The following is a 21,334-nucleotide window of genomic DNA, read 5'->3' on the forward strand; positions in this document are numbered from 1 at the left end:
TATTTTTATTAAAATGTGACCCTGTAAAACAAAACCAAAACCATTCAAAGTTAAAAAAAAAAAACATTTTGCAAGGTGTGGTGTAAAATACCCATTTTATCAAATGATGAATTTAAAACTCTTAAATTTGTTTTATATAATTTTTTCTACTCAATGTTTTCACATGATAGACAAATAAAATAAAGATGCATACTCACATTTGATGAACTTCTTTCGCCTTCTCATTAATAAACTAAGCAGTCATTTGCGATGGCTATTTATATATTAAAAATAATTTATATGCCGTTTATATAACATAACGAATGAATGAGCAGTTTTATACCTGTCTAATTGTTGATATTTAATATAATATATGATTTTAAGATGTCATTTTTAAAACTGCATGGCTGGCTATAACGACATAAAAATTGTCACCTTTTTTACTATTATGGTATGGAGGCATTCAATCTGAAGAAATTTCTTTTAACTATTTTTTAAACGACTGTTCGAGACAAAAGTTTATAAGTCGATTTATAAATGAGGCATGTAGTTTGATTTATGTTTAACCGCAAATCTTTGGGAAAACAACACATACAGTGAAGACATAATAAAAATTTGTGTTTAGGTTATGTAACTATTTTTATTGTTGAATAAGCTTGATACACATATTTTAAGTTTTAGAAAAAATTCACAATCACACAATTATTATTAAAAATAGAAAGTAAGATTATTTTTAACAATAATTTCAATGTCCTACTGACTATGTCAACTTTATATCGGATTGCCACACTAAAAAAACATAATTTAATTCATTAATATATATTTTTAAGTGAAAAGCTGCAGTTTTATTTCTTAGAACCAGGTTTTGAACGTACGAATTTCATAAAGACGTTTCGTAACTTTGGTACACAATACTTTAGCGTTTATCGTGAAAGTTGAACATTTTATTATCAAGAATTAATTACACAAAAATAATCTTTTCTAATTTCTTTAACAATCGAAATACGTGATTTAGTTAAATAATGTATAATAAAAAAAATGTTACATTCATACAGTATTTTTAGATGTAATGTTAGTACTGAGAAACGTTGACAAATTTTTAAGTCTTAAAATATTTTTACTCATTACAAATAGTTGTTTTCATAAAATTCCGATGATCGTTTATCAAAATTAACAAGAAACATTTTTAGTTTGGGACATTTGACTTTTAGAACTAGAATTATAATTTTGCAAAGTACCTTAACAATAAAAAGCTTCCTATTTATAAGTCTATGTTATTTGTAATGAATTATTTATATTTAGCAAGGATGCAAAGTATTTTTAATTAGAAGTACTTTAAAAATAATGTACGCTTACTTAGATGGATTTTTAATTTAAACATTAATAATTAATGAGGTACTCGTACATCAACCATCAAAAGGATTGATAAAAAAACATTAATCGATCTAATTGAATTTTGAAATACACATTTTATACAATATATTTTAATTACTTTGACTTTGTATCAAGTTTACATGCAGTTTGTAAAAGTACAGGTGAGTCAATATCTTTAAAAAAAAAAATTACACATGGGCGGTTAAATGTTTTTTTTGTTCGTTTCTAAAAAAGGTAACAATATAATAAGATGAAAAGATGTGTAAAACACTGAGTTACATTAATTCTATATTACAGCACGCTAAATTTATTTAGAAGAAGTCGTAAATAATTAACAATACTTGTGAATATTTTTATTACTACATACAATAATAAATTTTGATAAATATGATTCGCACAAACTTTACGTGGGTAATTATTAATCTTTATTCTTATTTATACAGTCAGTTTCGTTACAGTTTTATTACAGTAATAAGTTTCGCATCTTGTTATTTTACGAAGACAGAAAATATTTAAATTAAGACAATGAGTTTTAATAATTTATTTATTTATTCGTGACAATCTCAGTTCTCCGTTACCTTAATTATTTTTAATAATAACTTTTAAACGCCACGTGTGTGTATATTATTTTAACTGTTAACGTTTGATTAACGTCTTGTCACGAAACAAAACTCAAATAACAAAGTTTAAAATGTCAACTAGAAAACTGAGGTCGTCATTTTCAGACATGTATTACAACACTATATTTTAAATGTTTAGTCCAACTATATTTAACGAAATGACGGTGAAAATTAGCCCCTAAACTTTATAGTAATAATACCTTAAATATTATTATATAATGAGATTAGCTACGCCTAATTTAAGATGGATTCGGGGTGAACAGAAAATATTAAACCTAAGTGCCTCCAAAAGTTATTCAGTAAGTTTGAATATTAATCAATATATTATTTTATATTTTACTATACCTAAGACTTAATTCATTATTGAAATTACTAAACAAAACTTGATTTAATTAAATAAACAAATAAAAAATCCAGTTTTTTAGCCTACAGTGTTATATAAATATTTTTTTAAATGAAAAAAGTACGTACAAATGTAGATTGCTACTGAATGATGTAAATGACAAATATCATATTGTTCAATAAATCATTAATATTTACGCATTACCATAGTGATCTACATTGGTTAGGCCAAATTTTTTCCACAAGGTAGAAGTTTTTTTGGATATATGCCTATTCTTAAATTTACATTTACGCTTTAAAGGAATATTTAAAAGAATATGCAACATCCTATGAAGCAGTAAAAATAATCTAAATAAACATCTCCTCTCAATAATGTCAGTTATATTCTAAACCTAATGTCATAGCAATATTAATAACTAACGCTACCGTTGTTCAGATATTTATATAATATGCGAAGTCGGAAACGACACCATAATGTAGTGTCAAATTATAAAAAATAAATGCGACAAAAGCCATTGTGTCTCATTCAAATAGAAAAAATAGAACACCGCTCAGAGGCTGTGAACATCTCGGTGTTAAATATTTCAACTGACAGTGTTGCAGAGACGGATAATGACCCTTGAAAGAAGATAAAGATCGGACTGCTTCGGAAGGAAGTTTGGCAGCAGCATGTGTTTGTTTTGTTCGTTGGCGCAAAGCGACTCACCTGCCAATGGCGAGTGTATTAACTTACATGAAAGGGAAGTTGAAGAGATTACGGAATCGGTGAACCATGGGGCAGCGGACTTTGCTGCCTCTGGTGCGGCACTATCCTCTTGGACGGTGCCTTCTGCTCATCCTACAATATCGTTACATCAATTAATACATTACAACTGACACTGACCGTATGTAGAAAGAAATTTATCTATTTAAACAAGTAATTCAAATCAATGACATTAATATGGACGAATCATGTGGAAAAGAAAATGACACTCACTTTATTGTCGGGTCTGCCGAATGGCATAATCTGTTCTAACGCCATTACAATAAAGGTGATATTGCTATAAATTCCTGATGCTTTTTGTTGGGTCTGCCGAATGGTTCGGTTCGAACGGCTTCGCTCAAATGAACATTGACATTAGAAACACTGCTCGAACGCCATTACAATAAATGTCATATTGCTATAAATTCCCGATGCGTGATATCGCATAACGGAAATTGCATGACGCCTACATATACGTGCGAATTTATTTGCTAGCTACTGTATTGAGTGCGTCGTCCATTAATAATGCCATTGCTTCAAATGGATTATTAAAGAATATAACAGAAAACAATCCGCGAGGGAATTAAAGTTTCCGGTGTCGTATTCTTTTTACAAGAACAGACTTACAGTCCATGACTTATCGTCGCTATAGGATTGGTTTGTCGAATATTCGTTTTTGACGAAATCAACCTTTTAATGCAGAATGATTTTTTGTATCTAAATGGACCAGAACCATCCTTTTCTTTAAATTACTTTGTAATGAAAACAGCATTCATATGCTGTAAAAACAATGATTTAAATACCTTCATGTATTTAAATATAGGATAATCAAATTTGTTTTTTGTCTCCTGAACATTTGACATTCGGTCTATTCGACAAACCAATCCTACAGCGATGTTATGCTGACGCTTGTGAGTAATCGTCTACCTTATTTAACAATTACATTGATTCAGGTGAACATTCGATCGTCCCAACGCTTGTTTCGACTTTTTTTGTTCTTAGCATTTATTGTGTTACTGGTGTTCAAAATTGTAAGTATACTAAAAAATATCTATAAGTCAGCAGGCTGGCTACACTTAACAATCTCCTCATTTTTTCTTATTTCAAATATCACCACAAACTATTGGAGATTGTATTTGAACAATGTAACAACTTATTAATACTATCGACCAAGGCTACTTGAAAGAATTTAAATTCTAACGGATTTAACAAGTTGATTGTTATCTACTAGCATAATATTGTGTTTTATCAGGAATGAAAACTGGAGAAAAAGGTTATGCAGCTTAACATGACATCGAGTACCACACGCCAGGAGACAGAACTTTAACTGGAATCATTGGGAACAGAGCTACCTACATATTTCGTTCATGCCAGACAGTTAGTGGGAATCATTGAGTCTGCTCATTTAATTGGAGCATTATTATAATAATTTTCTCCGGCTGGTATCTGATAAACAAATAAGCCATTACACATTGAAATCTAATTCTGTCTGGAAGTAAATATTTGCAGTTGTAAAATTAGCAATATTAAGCCGGTATTATATGCAGTATTACAATAGTATGTAGTTCAATTATTTACAGTAGTGGGTGTTAAATAAGTGTGCTTTTACTTACCAGCTACTTGGTGGGTCGAGGGTAAGGACTTGACCGATAGCGTCCTTCTCGGGATGCGGACGGGGCCCGGCGGAGGGCTGAGTGAGATTCACTGCGAGATGCCGACATGCCTTTGTACGAACGGTGGTGGTGGTGAGATGATGTCGTGCTCCCTGCCAATATAGTTACAATGTTAGCACATTCCCTCAGTTGTACATATATTTAACCCTTAACACTCGAGTGCCGCCATATCGGCGGCATTAGAAGTTTCCCGTATTACTCAAGTGCCGCCGTAGCGGCGGCACCGCCTATAAAGTCATTTTTGTAATATTTTCAGAAATTTTTATAATGCGATTTCAATCAAGTTAGAATGAATAATAATAGGTTATTACATTTATCTGAGAAAGAAGTCGGCAAAAGAATACTGCGTGCCTAATTTCAACATAGTATTTTTATCGGAATCGTCTCTTTTTTTATTCGTAGGTCGTCGCTTGAAAGCAATGTTTTTTTGTCACATAAATTATATTTGAATACTGTTTTTGATGACAATACTTACTAGTATATTATGCCGATTCGGAACCTATATAATGTCAAATACTCTAATGAGTCAAATGAAAATTATTACGTATCGATTTATTATTTTTTGAGAAATCTTTTGATAATGTGTACCGCACTGGGAATGAGTTGTTATGAGCCCGAAACTAATTTAGGAAATTTACGAGACAGCCGCTTATATTACAAGTGTATTTGAAGGCAATTCATTTGTATCATATTTACAGTCATAATGGACGATTTACACTTTATAGCCAGTTCTCTACATACCGCTATTTCATTACGATTCTGTGATAAGCCAGGATTACATATTGGAGATTGCTTTGTGAAATACCACACAATGAAGAATTATAAATAAACTAAAAATAAGTACAGTATATTCATTATAAATTTATTTTACAGAATAAAAAAAAAAAAACTTTTTTACATTTTTTTCACCAATTAAATGTTTTATATTGAAATTATGCTTTGTGCGGGGAAAAGTCTCGAGTGGGTGGTATGTACCTATAAAAAAAATTTCGAGTGGAAAAGGTTAAAAGAATAATTCCTTCTATTCTCAATGAAGAGATTAGGTTGATGATGGTCAATTGGTGTTATGTGGTAGTGCAATCAGGGCCGCATTTACAATAAGGCTAAAAAAGCATCGTCAAAATGTCCCTTTGGGTTTTGAAGAGTTTTATTTTTCAATAAAAGAGCAACAAATTGTCACTTCCCATATTGTCATTAATGATTGCTATATTGATCGAATATACTTTCTCTTATGTCAATGGAATTGATGTTAATAATATAAAATTTACGAACAAAAAAGGCAAGAATATTATTTTAAAAATAACTGTTTTTAAATTACTTTAAAAGCCTTAAATGGAGATGGGCTGGACACATAGCTCGAAGAAGAGACAATCGTTGGACAAATCTAGTCATCCAGTGGTATCCAAGAAGTACAAAACGTCCACAAGGTAGACCTAGAGGCCGCTGGATCGATGAAATGATAAAGTTCTGCGGAAGTACGTGGCAACGCAATGCACAGGACCGAGAGAAGTGGAAGCAACTTGAAGAGGCCTTCATCCAGCAGTGGATAGATTCAGGCTGATGATGAAATTACTTCAAGACAATGTTGTTTTTGGTCCCCCAATAAGTTCCCCAAATCCAGCCTTGGGTGCAATATACATAAATGCATTCAAACTGATGGAACAAGGTGTAAGTTTTGTTAATCTAATTTAATCGCAACTACTATGGGGGGCAGCAAACAAGTTAATAAATGATATTCTATCTATTATTAAAAAGGGTAATTCACCACTCCGGCACTTACAATGGACGAGTGGTACAGTCCGCTTCTGAAAAGATTGGTTGCGGGTTTAAAACCGACACGACAAATTCACATATTATTTTTCAATGTGTGTTTGGATCCAAATCATGAACTAATAGGTTGAGCAAGTGACATCCATTTCTCGTAAATAAGCCGCTTTTGGGAGACGGCAAAGATCCACAGATCCACATCAGATTGTAGAACTAATGAAAAAAAAAAAATGAATCACCAGTTCTGCTGCTTTAAGACACAACACATGTACATGTCAATCATTGGTTGTTAGCAATTCTGTCAACCCACAGTAGATTCCTAACTATGATTATCAATCACAAAAATTTCTCACCCCCGTATTCATGTTCAGGCACATGGTGTCTGGCAGTAGGGTAGTGGTAGGACTCGGCGACAGCAGTGGAAGCGGCAGCGGGTCCATCGTAGTAGGAATCATGGTGATGATGGTGGTGGGTTGGCGGGGCCACCTCGTAATGGTGCGAGGGCGGGTAGTGGTGGCTCGGGATGTACACGGAGTCGTCCTCGCGGGGGCCAGGAGAACCACCGTCGTAGCCGTCCTCGTAGCTGCGATTGATAACATTATTTTTAAAGTCATAGTGATACACATTCTCAAGATCAGCATAGTATAGAGCATTTTCTTTTTTCATCGATGGCTTTGAGGAAAAATTTTGAAAAAAATTGCTGTTTTTTTTTAAATAAATATACTTAAGATGTTTTCGGAGTAGCTTCAATATTTCACGTGAAAGTTGAATGTTTTCTCCCATCTACAATATGTACAGAATTAACGCACACTTCAACTATCGCAAGAAACATGGAATGATGGGATCATAAAACCAAAAAATGGTGAAGAAAAACCTGCATCATATGCAGTCTTAGCACTTTTTATATCGGTTGTGCTATGCTAACATGGCATTAGAGACAACTTTAACAAGGAGAGCAATTTGATTAGAAGAACTTTATTGGTTCATAATTCCTGCGAAAAAATTGTTGTAACTTTTTTAGGCAAGGCTTCAAAACCGATATCTAAAAGTGAAAGCTGAAAAAAAGATTACTAAAGTTAATGATTAAGTTAGCAACGAGAGTGCTCTGAGATTTATTTAAGCTGAGATAAAAACACCTTTTGTATGTTTATTTAACAAACCGAAAGGAGTTTTTATACAATGAACATAATATGACTAAATAATAAATATTTTTAAGACATTGTAGTAGATAATATGTACATATTAATATTTGTCAAAATTCAGTCGTTATTTTACATCTGTTTGGTGGTATTGTAATGTATTATTATTGATTTTTGAAATTATTATTATAAGCTTTACAAAATTAATATATTTCATTGGGATTAATATAACTTTTTTTACAAAAAACCGGATAAATAATATATTTTTATATCCAAGAAAACTATCATTGGATAAGTATTTTAAAAATTCCACCTTGACAATTACATGTCTTTCTGATGTCGATATTATATTATCATACATCGAATTTGTGGTGAATTCAAGAATTAAAATAGATAATTATTATGATTTATTATTAGTTGGTTTATGAAGTATGTGCAATATAATAGAATATTATGTACAGTATTTAAAAGAGTTTAAAAATTACAGGTTTGTCCAACAAACATTGGTAATGAACGATATTAATTAATTTATTATTTTTTTACCAGAACAGCGATAGACATGCAAACAATAATAGCTAATGATTTTTAAACATATTTGGAACTATCACTATCTTCGTTACTGAAAATAATCTTTAAGTTGATTCGGTACCAAAAATAAGTCTGATTTAATTTTTTTTTTCAGGAGCTCTAAAAACAGGTTTCATCCCTGTGCCCAGTGTTGCTATAAATGAATTTACGAAAAGTAGGCAAAAACAGTATGTCAGCAAATACACACTTGTGTTAATAAAAAGCATACGCAATATCATTACTTCTCAGATTATCGTAAATAAAGTAGATATTTCAGATGAAACTATAGTAGGAAAATGCACTATACAACATAGTACACAAATTAAGATTATAATAGTAATATTATAACCGTGATACGGTTGGGAACACTGCTCTGTGATAAGGGAATAGCAATATGCTGCGTTGAACTTTTGCGATTGCCTGAAGAAAATAGTCATTATAGCCGCTGAATAAAAATTGATTGATATGGCCCCGCGAATTAGGTTTTGGAGGAAACTTTGAAAACTACTGGCCTACGAAATTCTAGCCTATTCCAAGCATGCTTCGTATCGGTGTTTGTATTTAAATTATTTTACCAAGTCAACTAACTCAACTCAAATTAAATATAAGTGAAAATCTATTGTGAATACATTAATTAAAGGTAGGAAAGATAACAATGGTGTGTGGTGTGCCTGTGTTGTGTTGGTGGTATGTGTGCAGACTCACCAGTAGGTCTCCTCCATGGCAGCGCGGGCGCGGTCCAGAATGCTCATGATCTTAGTCTTGGCGGGCATGACGCGGGGGGTGGGCAGGGGGCTGCGAGCCCCTCCGCCCCCTCCCCCGCGGCCCCCCGCCACGGAGCCGCCCCTCTCGCCCCCGCCACCTCCCCTGCGCACAACACACACACACGTTCACAATCGCATTCGTCAACGCATGCCTAATGTAACCCGATCGTGCAAAAATCAGTCAATGACACCTCCGGTCGACGACATACATGGTGATGATATTTATTTAATTCATTTTTATTATTGTGCTTTAGGAAACTGTCCAATAAATATATTATTATACAGAAAATACTTTATTTATTCATTAAATAATATATTAACACAACCATTCTCTTTCATATTAGAATTAAAAGTAGTGTTCAACTAACAATTTTCATTCAATTTAAAACCCAATTATTAAATATTTATTACTTTTATAAAAATATTGTTGAACCATATTTTTTAATTAACTATATTATTTTTAAATCCAGTATTGAAAATTTTTAGTATAATTAATATACTTATATGTTAATAATATATTACTTATTAATTACAATATGTAATACCAAATTGGTAAATATAATGAAAATCATTGTAAGAATTCTTTTTTATAATCAGTATGTATTTTTTTTACTTATATTTTATGATTAAATTATAAATATTATATCAATGATTTTGTACAATATTTCTTTACGAATATATATTATGAAATTTTACTAAATAATATTCATTAATACTCAGCAGTTTTCAATGAATGCTTTGAACTTTGACAGCAATAAATTTGCAATTAAACGTTTGCATAACTAAATTGCCATTATGTATGTTTATATGTTAAAGGTATTAAGGACCACCAAACACAATTAAATTATAACCTTATTATATAACGTGTTCATTTCTACACTAGGTGTCAATTGGTAAAATACAGGGAAGTTAACTTGAAAAATGGTCTGCCTAGGACGTTTCAATCAAATACAAGACAATATTTGTTATAATTTTGAGCTGTGTACAAGCATTGGTAACGAGACTCTGCCTTTTTGTGTTAACCAACATACTTTTGTTAAATCAAATTGTAATTACATATTAAGTAGGTATAGAAACGCTGATATTTTAATAATATATACAGTAGGCGCTCGGTAATCCGGCTCCCATATTTTTTCACCTATGCCGGATTATTGGATTTCTATAGAGAGAAAGAAACAAACACGTGTTTATCTGTCAAGGTCGGGCACCAAAACTGCGAGTGAACGACTCTCCGCTGTGTAATCCGGCAGTTTAATGTAAAACCTGCCCTATTACAGAGCACGAGAGCCGAGTTGCAAAATGCCGGATTGGTGAACGCTTAGATTACCGAGCGCCTACTGTATTTATCAAATTGAGCAACTACTTGTCTATTCTGAAATCTAGTGTATCAACAATAATTATTTGGCATGTAATTGTCAATACATTGTTATACAATAAATTGTTAATAAAAAGTTTTTCATAGTATATAATACAACCTTCCACGTACCAAATCCATGACATACATTTCGACATTACAGCAGCTATGGTGGAAAGAATCCGTTTACAAGTCAATAAATCATTTACCTGGATGTAGGTCTAAAGATGCCTCTGCCACGGCCGCGCGGTACTGGAGCCTCGGAGGGCGTCATGGGGTGCGGATGGTGCTGTGCATGAGGATGCGGGTGAGGGTGGGGGTGAGGATGAGGGTGCGGGTGCTGGTGGGGCGGGGGGATAGCAGGGTCCAGCATCTCGCGGATCTGCTCCTGCCTAATGATGTCATTGTTGTCGGGGATCAAGTACTTGCGCACCTGGAAACGAATAACATTATAAAATGCATCCTCTTAACAGAAAAATAAAAATAAATGGCGATACTGCACATCTAGCATTACCGTTCGAATTATCAAGGATAAAATGTAATTAGGTAGGCAAAATTCATGTTCAGTAATTTGACACCTAACTAATAATATGAATGATAATAATATAGCTAATACAATAAAAATAATTTTATATTTCATAGGTTATTCCATAATATATTGCATTTATAAGGGAAAAGCGTTTTATAGTCTGTGTTGCCAAGTCAGCGTTTTTCTTGTCAGAATTAGCATTTTTGAATAGGCAGGTGTGTAGCTTGCAAAATTTCCATATGGTTTTAAATCTAGTGTTTTTTGACAACTAATATAATATAATAACTTGAAACTTTTCAAAACAAAGCTAGAATATTACAAAAATGTTACATACAAAATGATGATTTCTATATGGCACATTTTTATGAATAACAGTTGACAGCACTGATTATAGTCATATACTAAAGAACAGGGTACAAATTATGTAAATTCTACAAGAAATTTGAAATATACGGTGTCTATTTCTAAATACCAACAGGTTCACAATGCAATATTTGTGGTAAACAACGTTGTTGTGTTTCCATTTTTCATCATATTGTTCTTTTCAAATTAGAACAATGCATTATGCTGATTTTTTTCAACTCTCAATATATATTATTATATGCAATATCATCATCATCAGCCTGAATCTATCCACTGCTGGATGAAGGCCTCTTCAAGCTGCTTCCACTTCTCTCGGTTCCGTTCATTGCGTTGCCACGTACTTCCGCAGAACTTTATCATTTCATTGGTCCAGCGGCCTATAGGTCGACCTTGCGGACGTTTTGTACTTCTTGGATACCACTGAATGACTAGATTTGTCCAACGATTGCAATATAAGCAAAATAAAATTGGACATACTGTCACTTATCACTAAATTTTTAAACAAATATTCCATAATATGCCTTGAACGGGTCTTGGAAGTTATTAATCATCACAATAATATATTGTACGAAATTATATATTAGAAGCTGTATATTTTTATAGATATTAACCATATTATATGGACCAACCACTTTAGACTTCATTTGCCAGAAGTATAATAGTTATGTTACATAAATATACAAGTAAAATAAATTAACATTGTCTAGGAATAAATTGTGGATGAATGTTACCTCGGCGAGGGCGAAAGCAATGCGAGCATGAGCCTCAGCAGGTGGTCCAAGGGCGCTGATTTCAACATGGAGATCATCAGAAAGGTGCCCGTACTTGGGGTCCAAAGCCTGGCGGAGCTCTTCTTCTTTTTGCCTAACAATAAACAAATCCATTACTATCTAGATTCTCCTACGATATACAGTATAATTAGAAATTTGCAAATCATCACGAGTTATTTTTAATGCATATTGTTTGAATTAGAAAATGTAATAAAAGTCTGTCAAAAAGGTTCAATTAATAATGCTCCATCTATCGCTAATTTAAAAAAATATATTTGTTATAATTCATAAATTGTATGTTTTATCAAATTTTGGTCGCAAACAATTTCGAATCAAAGGTGTTTTAGAAAAATAGTAAAAAAAAATGTATATAATTGATATCTGATGTTTTGCAAATTAATGTATTTACCTGTCTTTCATTGACCCCCTACCCAGCACGGCCATCTTGCACATTGTCTCTTCTTGAAGACGTTTCATCGAATTGCCTTTGGGCCCCAGAAGTTTTCCAACAAAGTTGAACTGGGAATGCAAAAAAAAATGTAATTTTTGTGTAAATTTGACACACAGTAAAGGCCTAACTAGTAATAGAGATTTTTTCATAACCATTGTCAGTATAATATACGGTTTGTTTGTATTGATATTAATCAAGCCTCTTTACACACTTGATGCTGCTTTCCAAATAGTACAGCAAAATTTTGCTTTCCTTCGTCAATATGTAATCACACTTCAGTGGTGGATGTAGGCTGTTAAGATCCGACATAAATAGTACACACTAAACTTAGTCAGTCATACTTATTTATTTTTATTTAACTAAGACAATCAATGTGTTCAATTAAAAGCAATTAAAATGTAAATGTATAAGACGGTACGTTAATCCAATGTCTCTCCATATATGTTTACCTTAGGGTGCTCCCGGACGGGCACCAGCACTTTGACGGAGACTTTGATAGGTTTCTCCCTGTAGATGTCCACGTAGCGCATCTCCCTGGTGGGAACTCGACCCAAGGATTGTACTCGTGATACCTCTGTGAAAGAAATATTAATTTTATTATTCTCAAGTCTCCCAACATGACTAAAACAAAAAATATTATTTCCAGTCATTTTAATGCCCCTCTTATTTTTCCCAATGTAATCTAATGTGCAATTATTAAACATACATAATTTTTGAAAACACTTCTGAGAAATTATATTAAAACTAATAGAAAAACGCCCACGCACATAGACCACTATGCTAAAGGTACCATACTTAATTATGACAAATTTGAACTAATGGATGTTATAATTAGGGCCCGGATTTATATGCTAGTGCATGTTTTGTTAGGGTGTATGCACAGCTATGAGAGTTGCACAGAAATCCATTTTGAAACACACAGAATCCAAAAATAAAATTTTATTGTGCATATAAATGCATATTTGAGACGTTAGAGCATATTTCGGAGATTAGTGCATATTTCATTAATAAATGCATATTTTAGGGCTTTTGTTGGAAATTGAATTGGAAGTGTTAAGAGAGTGTTCATTAAGGCACCACTTCGAGTCCAAGTTTATAAAGAAGATCAGCCTAATCTATCACTCCCCCCAGAACCTGTGCTGACTAGGTGGGAAACGTGGCTGAACGCAGCTCATTTTTATTCAAAGAATTTTGAAGCAATAAAAAACATAGTTAAACAAATTTAACAAAAAAGATTCAGTGTCCATAGAAATATGCCAAAACATAGTAGATTGCACGACGATAGAAAGGGACTTGGCTGTGATCGAGACTCATTTCTCTTTCTTACCTGAAGTAATCACAAAACCGGAGACACGAGGACTTTGTTAAACAGAGTCACTGGAAATGGTGGAAGATATTAAAAGACGATTGTCTTTTATCCCAAGTGAGATGGGAGACATTAACGAAATATTCGCAAATATTTTATCGAAAAATCCTGATTTAGAGAATCTATACAAAATTGATGCTTATATTAATGGAAAAGGCCTTTATTTACCAGAAAACGTCAAGTCAACACACGCACCTTTATTTAAATTTTGCCCAATCACCTCTGTGGATGTTGAGATGTCATTTTCTGCATATAAACAAATACTGACAGATATGGGGAAAAGTTTTACACCAGAACACATTGAAAAAATTATTATAACTTATTGTTTTGGACAAAAACAGCAATAAATAGTATTTAAGAATTAGTTAACTGTGTCGTTTCTGTTTTTTTAAATTGTATTTAGTTTATATTGCATTTCCTTTCCATTTTACTTGTAAAAAAAACTATTTTGAAAATAAAATTGTATGTACTTAACTTTATATTGATTATTTGTGTTTTTTTTTTGTTATTGTATAATATTTATAAAATTATTGATTTGTTATTCGATTTTATCAGTAATATTGGGTATGGAGGGTATCTAGAATTTTTTCCATAAAAAACTGACAATTTTTAAGTGCATATTTTTTAGTTTTTAGTGCATATTTTAATGATTTTAAGCGCATATGTGCATGCATATATTCATGTTTTTTGGTGCATACAAATCCGGGCCCTAGTTATAATACTCTCTGAAGCGTTTTCTAAATTGAGCTACTATTGGCTATCGGCCGACGTCACAGATCACTCCAAGATATTTCTGTGTTGTAGCTTCCTTGAACTTGCTAATAATTTTTAATTAACTACTTTTTTATTCAATGAATAGTTCACCAGATTTAAGAATGTAACATTCTTATAAATCATGTGAATTATTCGTTGAATAAAAAAAGTAATTAAGTGCAATTATTAGTTTTGACATCAAACAGTTTCTAATAATTATTAGTTTCTAATAAAATAACATTTAATTTGTCTATGGTGTTGCTGTAAAAATACAAAGAGTAGAGAACTCATAGAATAGATTTGGTTTAAATTGATTTTAACATTCAAATTACTTGGTATACTAGACAAATTTCAACGCAAGTATTTCAACACACCATATTCTCATGAATTTTTTGTAGAATATCACTATATTCTTTGCAACCTTCTATCAAAAAAAAGTCTCATTGGCCCATGACATTTAGCAAATATTTTAAAACTAAATATCAAACATCCACATTAGGGTCGTATCTAGAAGTAAATTTTTAAGTTAATGTTCAAACAATTAATGGTAGGTGTAGGTATAAGACACTAAAAATGCAAAATATTATTTTAATTTAATCTCCGACAGTTAGGCACAATGCACTCTGAAATTTGACATAGCTGTCAGCAATGCAATGTTACAAATCTCTAAGATGCACACATCATTGTACATCCAAAAAAGAAACAGTGATTTGCATTAGCGTAAATTCATTATCAATGTTAAAAATTAATGCACGGTGCTCCAATTGTTGGAAGCATATTTCTTAACCTGAAATATAATTTCATTATCGTTATACCGACGTTAATTGTCATTTTCACTCTCATGATCTGACACTGAGATGCACGGGGATCATGTGTACTAGCTTGAAAGGTGACGGACGGGCTGTAAAAAGTAAGTGAGCGGTGACTTTTTGACCTGCACACAATCGACATTCATGCCGTTTCCAAAAGTGTTGTTGTATGGGACAAGTTTTTTTTCAACCAAAAATATTGCATTCGTCTTAAATAGACAATAGAAAAAAGATGGTCAGAGTTACACATGGAAAACTTTACCAATGAAGTAATAGTATTGGATTTTTACTAATATTTACATAATAGTTATGTTTACCATTTGTATTCCTTCTCAAATTGAATTCTTTAACCATTTCGCAGTGGAGCATTTAATTACTATTTAACTCATTTCGTGCTAACACCGCGACTGGCGCATTTGGAGTAATTGGCCGTTAGATATACTTAACGTGTTATTTAAATGTGGCAATTACAACTTGCAATTATTTCGGAAGGTGTTGTCGGAACCTGTTTTTCCAAATCTATTGTTATTATCTCATGGAGACATTCTTACAAACGAAAATCGTACATTGCCCACCTTCATTTTGAGCAAACCCGATATAAAATCTCATTGTCTGAATATCACACCACACTTATCAGGCAATTAACTAATTGGGTGCATACAGTTTTAATACCGACGAATGGCTAAGAATGCTTCCGTGTCCGGAAACTTGTACGTATGCAGCTCGCCGCATCACACTCCACCGTGAAATATTGTATCGGAAATAGGTATATGGCCGTATAATAAAGACCGTAACCATATTGTGTTAACTGTCAATTCATGGTGGAACTGCATTGTATTATTGATTAATTTAATAAAACACAGAATTTTTTAGCACTTATTCCACTTTTAATATTTAATAAATTTGGACCGGTTTCGTCCGCCAGTCCAACGAAACCGATCCAAATTTGTTAAATAATAAAAGTGGAATAAGTACCTACTAAAATTTTTTGCATTTTATTAAATTAATCAATAATACCGTCCAACCTCTTTGGGTCGTATAGTAACAACATAAAAGCTACTTTACAAGCTGTTTGTTGGCGAATTTAATAGCGGGCGATTTAGCTACTGCGATTTTGATGATGACACAAAACTTTCCATTCGCTGAGAGGCCACAAGCCAGCGACTATTTTGACAGAATGTAGTTGCAGATCTTAGACAATAGATAATAACGTCAAAAAGCATAGATATACACAGGCTAGTGGGTTGAAATCATAATATTGTGTTGTTTACTTTTATCGGGCTCTAGTGCTATGAAGTGGAACGTAAATGAACGTAAAATGCTTGCCGAAAAATGTTTCCATTTTAAAACGTCAAAAAGGTAAATGTGAAAATGAGTAGTTCGTTTTTTTACCGGGAGGTCGCTACCATTGCTTTACTGCGCAGACGCAGTAGACCCACACGCCGGCGTGTAGCGTGTAAAGTTGATCGGCTTTCAACATTTCTCGGTAGATTGTTTACAATCGTTAGCTTGTTCGATGTTGACACTGGGCGACTTTACAGGCACAATTAATTAGTTGTAATTGTTACAATACGTGCTATGTCTAATGCGTCAATTACATTGAGCTTCTTTACGAGCTGTTTGTTGGCGAATTTATAATCTGCCTGTAAAGTCGTCCAGTGTAATCATCGAAATGTTAGCTTGTTCGATGATTACACTGGGTGACTTTACAGGCAGATTATAAATTCGCCAACAAACAGCTCGTAAAGATGCTCAATGTAATTGACGCATTAGACATAGCACGTATTGTAACAATTACAACTAATTTATTGTAACAATTATAATACCTCATATCATATATCATACATAAATATGTTTAACTACCAACGATCATTAAAAAAACTTGAAAATTGGCCTGAAATCCACATTTTTAAATGCAGAAATGAAAATGAACATAATAGGTGTGTCAGACCAATTTGTGCAATGAAATAGGTATATGAATAATAAACACCATTTGAACCTAACCTAACGGTACATTGCGTAAATTTGTGACATAATTTTACATTACTTCGATTTCTACATTTGTAAATATGTGAATTTTGGTCCATTAAGTTTTTTTATTGATCTAGTTTACTGTAAATTGACCCATATATCAAACGTGCTGTTTTTCAACAGACTTCCATGGAATATGAGATTCTGCTAGTACCGATAGATTAGTCACGATGCTAGTTTCGTTTTTAATATCTTCAAAATAGTTTCATAATTAAAACGATAGTCGGCATCCATCGGAGAAAATAGGATGTCTGATAGCCCCACATAATAAATACTAGAGCTTCTGCGTAATATTATGCGGGATAATTCATTCGAAGCAATAAATTCCAGAAGAAATACTGCCGGCTCCCATTAGTAGCAGATGACCCGACTCGCGACATGGAATGTTCCCAATTTAGAAATCACAAGATTCCGTACATGTCGGTTGAAGGCCATCGCGATCAGAGTCGAATCAGGATAAAAATAAAACTCGAGCATCTGACACGGTCATCGAACCATACAAATCAACGAAAAATATGCGACATCTATTTTTAAGTCGGCGTCGGCAAAAAATCAATCGACTGCGTAGCACATAACGTCTGACATAATGTAAGTAATCAATCAACGATGAATACAAACCTTGGTCAATAAGTTTGATGGATATAGGGAACTTCTCCTGGTCGATTTTGAGCTTTTCTCCCAGTAATTCACGCATATATTCCCCGGCTTTGGCAGTAACGAGGTTGGCGTCCTCGCCATCTTGCTCGCTTTTGACGGCATGTTCTTGGGGTGCGTTTCTTTTGAAATCACTACCGCCGTACCCATTCTTGTCGTATTTATCGGTCATCTTGATAGCGGATTATTAGACAACTCGTATGCAAACGCTAAATACAGTTTGGATCAAATATTAGCAAATTAAACACGCCGGATTTGGACAAACGCAATCACCGAACCGAACACAAGCAAAGTACGTAATAATGTTTTTGTGTTTGTAATGTTGGCGACAGTGACCGATATATTTTGACAACTTGACAGATGTTTTATAGCATAGACTATAATAAATAAAGATGGCACACCGTTTGCCATCAGTGTAGCCATAGACTAATATACTCTATACCAGTGCTGCCATCTTTTCAAAGTGGCGGGGCCTTCGCATTCGCAATAGCATTTGAGAAAATAACGCTAGACAGATAGTGGCGTTATTCATTGTCACCATACACAAATAGGTGTTTCATCGTAATAATATCTATTGTGAGCACTGTGTGTTGGGCGGCATGCCTCGAGCGTGTATTGGCTGACGTCACAATTACGTCATGTCGTCGGGTGACACACGAGTCGATAAATCGCGGTGCAGAGCCTCCAAAAAGTATTTGAGGAAAAAATATAGTACGCGTTGTCATCTGTTGAAAATGTATATGTTTTTTGTTTCTTAGAAAAAAAACCAGAGAATTTGAGAAACTCCGAGACGCCTTTTTATTTAGGTACCACTTCCGACCAAAAATGCTTACCGAAGAATTCAAGAAATTTAATTTTAAACCAAAGTCAAGGATTTTTTTACGTTTTTTGAGCAATTTTCTTCCAAGTTTTCCAGGTTCTCCAAAACTTTTTATTATATTGCGAAATTATAATACTTTGCACCAATTTATCGAACGGAAATATTGAAATTTTAGTACTTTTTACATATTTTTTCCGATATTCAAAATTATAGTATTATGGGCGTACTATACCTGTTTTATATCGTACATGGTACGCGGACCAAAATTATGGTACAAAATACTATAATTATAGTACGGTTGGCAGCACCTGTTGTGTAGCCATCTTATTGGTTACCTACCGAAAGTACGCGGTCTAAAAAATTATGTTATTGAAATAATGTACTTAAGGGCCCGCTGAAGAGCCCGCCGTTCAAATATAATTTAGTATAAAAAGGACCTCGGCGTCGTAACTACGTCAATTTAAATCGATCTTTTCGCAAAAATCACTAATCATCGGAGATTTTATTTCAAGAAATATTATTATTATTACTGATAATTTCTGCCGCGCGGAGAATTATTATTATTTTATGAACACCTGCGACATGAAGCCGATCAGAAAACAGGGCTGTCAAAATAATATTAAGCATTCATATTTTTTAAATGTTGATTTCACCATGGTTTTTAATCAAACCTGTGCAAGTACGTACTGATAACTTGGGTGGATTTTGTAGCAAACATACTATTGATATATATACGGGTATATTATTATTATAACCCAATTCAAATTGAACATAGGTTGATACTCAAATACTATTATAGTATGTTTATGATTTCGAGAAAATAATACGATGGTATAATTAATCCATATCAATTATTTGAAAACATTACATTCGCACTTTGCACAAAATTACAAACACATTCGAAGTTTGCCGCACACGTACAGACCACGTGATATTTGTTTACGCAAAATCGTCGCTTTTCAAAATGGCGAATTTGATTACCAGATTTTACTGCGATGAATCAGTATGTTCCTTTTTGTCTTTTTTTATTCGTAGGTTTGTTTACTATGTACACCGAGAAATTTCCATTTATAAACTCGGAAACGATTTTTACAGAAGAGTTTTGGAATATAATGCAACCAAAACTGGAAAAAATTCTATCATGGGTGTTGACTTCCTGAATTAGCTAACCCCAGGTCCATGCCACTACGTGAACCACAGTGGATATTAAGCCATTTCCACACTGGCAACAAGTTGCTGGCAACCTCATTAAATTTTACGATACTTACCATAATTGCTTAAGAAATTTTACAATAATTATCGTAAAATCTAACGAGGTTGCCAGCAAATTAACTTGTTGCCAGTGTGGACCCGGCATTAGATGCACAAAACTTAAATAATATATATTATAAATAAAAATTTAAAATTATAAATATATATTTTGATTTATGTCTTCGACAGCCCTGATGAAATAAATGTGAAATATGAGTCGGATCAGTCACAGAGCAAATTTATTAACACAAACAACTTTGACACGACCTTTTTATATTAACTAGTAGACCAGATATTATGGACCACATGTTAAAAAATCATATTTTCAATTCTCAAGGCCATTTCTGTAGAACGTCCTCTTAAGTACTTAGTGGTTTTTTGCTTTCACAAAAAATTGACAAAACAGAACACGACAAAACAGAACATGACAAAACAGAACATGACAAAACAGAACAGTGACAAAACAGAAAAACGATAAATATAACTATGACTTTTCAGAAAAAATATAAATTTTATATTGAAATTGTCCTATCTCTATTATGTTGATAGATTTTTTAATAGCAGAGATTTTCAATACAGCATAAAAAATCAAATTATATACCTAATTTCTGCATTACTAATCGCTAGAAAACCTCAAATAAACTTAACTCGGTGTTGCCGGCAAGCTTAGGATGGGTTTGGGTCGAAATCCAGAATGCTGAAATCCCGAATGGCCGAAATTCCGAATGGCTGAAATCCCGAAAGCCAAAATCCCGAAAGTCAAAATTCCGAAAGCCGAAATCCCGATTGGCCGGAATCCCAAAGGCCGAAATTCCGAAAAATAATTAAGAGAGATAAAAAAATATTTTTAATTTATATACGAGGGTGGGTCAATAATTCCTTAAAAAAAAGCATTAAAACAGTTTTTATTTTTGTATTTTTTTTTTATTTCTCAACATAATCTCCTTGGAGCTCAATACACTTGGTTAGACGTTTCTCAATTTTTTTTAAACCGTCAGAAAAATAAGTTTTCGGAAGGTCCTCAAAATAAGCATTTGTCCGATCGATGACTTCTTCATTTGAAAAAAAACGTTGTCCACTTAGCCATTTTTTTAAGTTTGGGAAAAGGAAAAAGTCACTGGGGGCTAAATCTGGTGAATACGGTGGGTGGTCGACCAATTCGAACTTCAATTCTTCAATTTTAGCTATTGATCGTAAACATGTGTGAACACGGGCA

At 33.1% G+C, this 21,334-nt stretch overlaps 1 protein-coding gene across 2 annotated transcripts; it reads right to left on the bottom strand.

Annotated features, from left to right (window-relative positions):
- Positions 1-2,425: 2,425 nt before the first annotated feature.
- LOC147078126 (uncharacterized) lies at positions 2,426-18,380 on the bottom strand. 2 transcript variants are annotated; one of them, XM_085961243.1, is made up of 9 exons: positions 18,012-18,380; positions 12,884-13,008; positions 12,393-12,502; positions 11,945-12,077; positions 10,531-10,754; positions 8,909-9,070; positions 6,851-7,080; positions 4,671-4,822; positions 3,014-3,153 (listed from the first exon to the last, which is right to left on the bottom strand). In XM_085961243.1, exons 1-8 carry the CDS (start codon positions 18,217-18,219, stop codon positions 4,674-4,676), a joined length of 1,341 nt encoding a protein of 446 aa, XP_085817369.1. In that variant the 5' UTR covers positions 18,220-18,380; the 3' UTR covers positions 3,014-3,153; positions 4,671-4,673. The 2 variants fall into 2 exon arrangements, with proteins under 2 accessions (XP_085817370.1, XP_085817369.1); XM_085961244.1 differs by lacking the exon at positions 8,909-9,070 and having other exon boundaries at positions 2,426-3,153.
- Positions 18,381-21,334: the final 2,954 nt, after the last annotated feature.

Source organism: Rhyacophila brunnea, unplaced genomic scaffold (genome assembly GCF_057557595.1).
Source record: "Rhyacophila brunnea isolate RB1 unplaced genomic scaffold, BYU_Rbru_1.0 scaffold_12, whole genome shotgun sequence".
NCBI lineage: Eukaryota > Metazoa > Arthropoda > Insecta > Trichoptera > Rhyacophilidae > Rhyacophila > Rhyacophila brunnea.